Source organism: Marmota marmota, unplaced genomic scaffold, assembly GCF_001458135.2.
Source record: "Marmota marmota marmota unplaced genomic scaffold, marMar, whole genome shotgun sequence".
In the NCBI taxonomy this organism is placed as follows: domain Eukaryota; kingdom Metazoa; phylum Chordata; class Mammalia; order Rodentia; family Sciuridae; genus Marmota; species Marmota marmota.
The window spans coordinates 873,766-879,765 of NW_026003318.1; the positions used below are offsets into that span (position 1 = coordinate 873,766).

General features: G+C 41.5%; 1 protein-coding gene across 1 annotated transcript; it reads left to right on the forward strand.

Annotated features, from left to right (window-relative positions):
- The first annotated feature begins 1,904 nt into the window (after positions 1–1,904).
- On the forward strand, positions 1,905–2,903 carry LOC107160342 (olfactory receptor 1020-like). Its single transcript, XM_015507022.1, has one exon. It carries the CDS (start codon positions 1,905–1,907, stop codon positions 2,901–2,903), a length of 999 nt encoding a protein of 332 aa, XP_015362508.1.
- Positions 2,904–6,000: the final 3,097 nt, after the last annotated feature.

The window sequence follows — 6,000 nt, forward strand, 5'->3', positions numbered from 1 at the left end:
TCCGGCTGCATGATTTTGCTCTGTTTTTTTGATGAGATTTCCTTTGTGAGATTCTTAGGCACTAACTCTCCCAGGAAGAAGAGTGGCCTTTGATGAGACAGGATCATACTCCTGCTCCTCTGGAGTTAGTTGGTTAGTGCCTCCTCTCCTCAGGGCCTCCTGTAAGACGTATGACACTCCCTGCAGCAGGCTCACTGTGTCTAGGCACGGTGGTGTGCAGCAGCACAGTCATGGCTATGTTTGTGGCAGTGTCACAGCTGTAACTATGTTTTGCGTTAACTTGACTTGCCTTGCTTTGTGCCTGGGATGGATTTGTGATCTGCTTCTTTGTGTACAAGACTTTGGGATCACTTCCAGCAGTGTGAGCTGGCACTGGAAGTGGGCAGCCATGCTGTGCCCTGCCCACTGTGAGGAGCCTGTGAGTCAGTCCACCCAGAGCTGGAGTAAGAGAGGCACTTGCTCTCTCCTTCAACACATTGACTCCAACAGTCACCCAGTTACAGCTCCGTCCCCGGCTCCATTCCAAGGAGGAAATCTTACCCTACAATGAAGTTCCAGCTTACTGTAGCTCAAGGTGCCCTAAGATTAGCTGCTTAAATACATTATTGTTGTTTTGTGTGTAATTTTTAATGATGAAGAGAGTGTATTAGAGGGGGAGTTATTATAGATAAAAAGGAAAAATAGTTTGATAATCATTAATTCAAGAATGGATTAATGAATGATTGTAGTAAAAGGCCTAATTAGTAAAAACAACACCATGTATTATTGGATTTCTTTTGCCTTGTATTATAACCACAACTTCATCAATCTTTAAAAAAAAAATATATATATATATATATATATAAAATATATACCATGGTGGGTATGAGAGCTACCCTCCCAGTATATCCACACACTGATTCATGGATACAGTACCTTTCACTGCAAAGGACATTGAGACAGGGTGGCAGGGTGGTGGTTATCTTGGTCCATCTAGAAGGATCCGATTTCAACACAAGGGCATTTAAGAAGACAGGATGGTTACATACAGAAAAAGCAAGTCCAAGAGCAGAGAGGTCAGAGAGAAGAGAAAATGCTGTGCTTCCAGTTTTAAAAACACAAGGGACCATGAGCTAAGGAATGCAAGTCTTTAGAAGCTGGAAAAGGTGAACAAATTCTCCTTCAGGGCTTCCGTAAGGAAGCGTGCTGGTTAACAAGTGCAGACCATGGGCACTGCATTGTATTTCCTTAGAACTGAAAGATCATTAATTTCTGTTGATTTATGCCATTAAAGGTAATTTATTTCAGCAGTAACAGGAAACCAGTGTAGAGGGTGTGGCACAGGGTTTGGTCTTGTCCAGACAACCAATGTCACTTGCCAACATCTCCCAGCTCTGTCTGATGACAGTTCTTATATGATGCAGGATTGGCTCAATGGCTAGTTCTCAGGGGCACTCATGTCCAATGTTGTGCGTGTGTGTGTGTGCGCGCGCACACACACACACACTGCAAGGCATTGAATCCAGGGCCTTGCACACTAGGCAAGTGTTCTGCCACTGAGCTGGACTCTCAGTCACTGTCTTTATTCTTTGATTTTGAGACTTCTCTAAAGCATTTTAAGAATAAAACAAAGCAAAACAAAACAAAACCCTTAGGTAAGTGAAGTAAATAAAGGATGCAAAGTTATGTCAATGCTTATTTGATCCCATTTTTATTTCCTTTGCAGCAGAGGTTTTTCCAATTTCATGGCCTATGGAATCCAATAAACCAAGACACTGTAACAGGATTATAAACAGAATGCTTTTAGTGCCACGTGGAGATCTCTAATTTCATTTTAACCCTGAGGCAGTAAGTTGTACGGAGCTTGCAGAGTTTCCCCTTCCTGGCCTTCTTCCTCCTCCGCCTCCTCCGGCTGCCATTACACAATGGCCAACTGTACACAGGTGTCAGAGTTTGTCCTACTTGGCTTCAGGGGTGGGCCAGGAATGCAGAAAGCTCTGTTTCTGGTCTTTTTGGTGCTGTATGTCGTCACCATGGTGGGAAACTTGGGCATGATTGCAATCATCAGGGCCGATGCTCACCTCCACACCCCCATGTACGACTTCCTCCAAAGCCTTTCCCTCCTGGACGTCTGCTATTCTTCCACAATTGCGCCCAGGGCCCTGGTAAACTGCCTGAAAGATGACCGCAGGGTGTCCTTTGCTGGGTGTGCGTCTCAGTTCTTCTTTTTGTCTCTGTTTGGCACCACCGAGGCTTTCCTCCTGGCTGCCATGGCCTACGACCGCTTCTCTGCCATCTGCAACCCTCTTCTGTACCCCATGAGCATGACTCGCTGGGTCTGTGGACTACTGGTGTCCGGGTCCTATGCATGGGGCCTAGTGAATGCTGTCACTCAAACAACAATGACCTTCAGGCTGTCCTTCTGTGGGCCAAATGAGATCAACGACTTCTTCTGCGACGTCCCGCCACTCTTGTCCCTGTCTTGTTCAGACACCTCTGTGAACCAGTGGGTTCTCCTCGGCCTGTGTGGCTTCATCATTGTCAGCACCTTCTTGGTTGTGTTGGTCTCCTACCTCTGCATCATCTCAGCCATCCTGAAGATCCGCACCGTGCAGGGACGCCACCGAGCTTTCTCCACGTGTGCCTCCCATCTCACTGGGGTGTGCTTGTTTTTTGGGACCGTGTTTTTCATGTACGCACAGCCCAGTGCCGTCTCCTCCCTGGAGCAGAGCAAGGTGGTGTCCATCTTTTACACGGTTGTCATCCCCATGTTGAACCCCCTCATCTATAGCTTGAGGAACAAAGATGTCAAGCAGGCTCTGAAGAGGGGCAAGCGGAAGCTCTCAGGGGTTCTGGGTCTGTGGATCTCACAAAGCAGTCTGGAATCTGCTCCAAACCACCGCGGCTCGTGGGTGGGCACTTAGGTGGCTTTACCAGGCTTCTCCGTTTCTGTGTGGACATCTGTAATGTAGAAGACAGAGTGTCCTTTAATTGTCTTGATATCTTTAATAATGAGCAATATCAAGGCTTATGGGGAATAAAATGTTACAACTGGAACAATGGATGATTAAATAGGCAGAAAGAGCATGTCATTTTTTACCTCATATTTCATATAGCATCTTGATCAAGCACCACCAGAAAATAGGTATAAATTGTACTTGTATAAAATCAGTAAAATGTTTTATCTTGAAGTACAAATGCAAATCCTTTCCAAAGGTAAAGAAAAATAAAATGCTTCGGTGTTTAACCTAAAAATATTTAGAAATATATAATTTAGTAATTAGCATTTTTCATATTAAATTATATGTTAAGCAGTCTTTGTGGAAGCATAATTGACACACTCAACAATTAAGATGTACATCATCTTTTGTGGGCACCTTGGAGGATCTGGCTCTTTTCCTGAACATAATTATTTTGACGTCCATCCAACTAGTAGCAATATCAATGCTCTATCCTTTCCATTTTGGGATAATTTTTCATTGTATGAATAGACTATAATTTGTTTATTGCTTTGTGTGATGATAAACATTTGGGCTGTTCTCAGATTGGGGCTATTACACATATAGAAATCATGGATATTTTTGTGAATAAATCTGTTTTGGGGTGTTTGCTTTAATTTCACCTAACTAAATACCTGAAGGGTGGAAGGGCTGACTGTCATAGTTAATACAGGTGGCTTTTCAGAGTTTGTGCTATTTAATGCTCTCGTCACCAATGTGTGCCCTTCAGTCCTCTTCATCCCTGTGAGCATTTGGTATGGTCTGCCTTCTTCATGTAAGCTCTTCTAGTAATTATGTAGTTGTGTCACATTTTGATTTAACATGTGTTTGCTAAATGCAAAATGATAGAATCTTTTCGTGGACTTATTTACCATGTGAACACCTTTGCTTTGTGAAATATCTGTTTAAACTTTTTGCTCTTTTTTCTCCCTTGGGTGGGAAAAAAACGTTTTTCTGATTATGGAGGTCTAGAAGTTCCTTATATCTTCTAAATAAATGCCCCTGATGAAATACATGATTTAAAGTCTGTGTGTGACTTGATATATCTTTCTTTAGCATTGCACTTCTAAGAGCAGAGGTTTTAGTTTTTATTAAATCCAATGTATCAATTTATGAGTGGATGTGTTTGCATTGTCTTACTACAATAGATCTTTAATCCAAACTCATAAGTTCTTAGTTATGTTTTTCTACTAGATACAGTTTTGGGCTTACATTTGAGTCCAAGGATCAGTTTCAGTTAATTTAAATAGTGCCAGGCTGAGTTCAAGTTTCATTTTGCACATAAATTCCAATATTTCAGAACCATTAAAAAATACTAGCCTGTTTTCAATGAATTATCTTGGACTTAGGTTAAAAATCAGTTGCCGACCCCTCTGGGGATTTTGTTTTCTGAAACTATTCTCATGTTCTGTTGATCTATTTGCCGATCTTTACACCATTAACAAATGGAATTACACCAGCTTCTGCATCACAAAGAAAACTTTACAGTTTTCATACTTTTACAGACTGATCACTGAGTGTTTCACGGTTTTTGTTTTACTTTAGTTTTAGTTTTATGGTGCTGGCAATAAAACTTGGGACCTCATGCATGCTAGGCAAGTGTTCTAACTCTGAGCTGTGGCCACAGCTCTATTTCATGTTTTTGCATTAGAGTATTAATGCTCTAATTGAATTGGCCATACTAACAAAGTGAGCTACAGGTTCCATGCAATCCTCGTCAAATACCAAGGCAAAACCACCCTGAAAGTCATATGGAAACACCAGGTCCTAAATAGCCAACACAATTCTCAGGAAAAAACAATTCTAGCAGCATCACAACAGTGATTTAAAAATACAACACAGAGCCAGCCATCTTAACAGACACAGCATGGTATTGGCATAAAAATAGACATGCAAAGCAATGGACTAGAGAGTAGATCCTGGAATGACACAGGCATCTACAGGCATCTGATTCTTGATTAAAGGAGCCCAAACACAGGTTGGAAAACTGATGTCCTCTTTTAAACACAGTGCTGGGAAAACTGGACATTCAGCCATGGATGGTTGAAGCTACAAACATGGACTCAAAATGGGCCAAAGACCTTAATGTAACACTGAGATTTTCTTCAGTGTTAGATATTGATACACATAATTATTTCTTGAATAAGAACACAATGGCTCAGGAAATTAAAGCAAGAATTGCCAAATGGAATTATACCAGCTTCTGCAGCACGAAGAAAGAAATCAGCAAGGTAAAGAGACAGCCATTCAGAATGGGAGAAAATCATGCTGGGTGTGGTGGGGCATGCCTGCAGTCTCTTGGGAGGCTGAGGAAGGAGGATCACAAGTTCAAGGCCAGCCTCAGCAACTTATCGAGGACCTAAAGAAACTTATAGAGATCCTGTCTCTAAATGAAATATTAAAAAGGACTGTGGCTTAGTGGTTAAGTGCCCCTTGGTTCAATCCCCAGCCCCCCAGCCTCACCCCCCCAAAAAATAATAGGAGAAAATTATTGCCAGTTATTTATCTGATAGAAGACTTATATCCAGAATATATAAAACACTTAAAAAATTCAGCAACAAAAGGACAAGAAAGCCTATGGGCAAATGATGTGAATAAACACTTCTCAAAAGAAGAAGTACAAATTACCAGGAAATATATAAATAATGCTCAACATGTTTAGCCATCAGGGAAATGCAAATTAAAAATCAAATGAGATTTCATCTCACCCTAGTAAGAAAGGCTACTCTCAACAAAACGAAAATACAAATGTTGATGCTGAACCTGTAAACACTGACGATAGGGGTATAAATGACAACAATAATTATGCAAAATAGTACAGAGGTGCCTCAAAAACCTGAAGTTAGAACTTCCTTGTGATACATCTATACCAGTGCCACATACATGTCCAAAGGAGTCAAAGTCAGCATTCAAAAGAGCTACTTGATCTAGTTTATTGGTTTATAGTTCCCCAAGAAACCCACATTTATTGGGGAACTATTTAAAGTGCCCAAGTTGTGGGATGGGCCTCGCTGCCCACCAG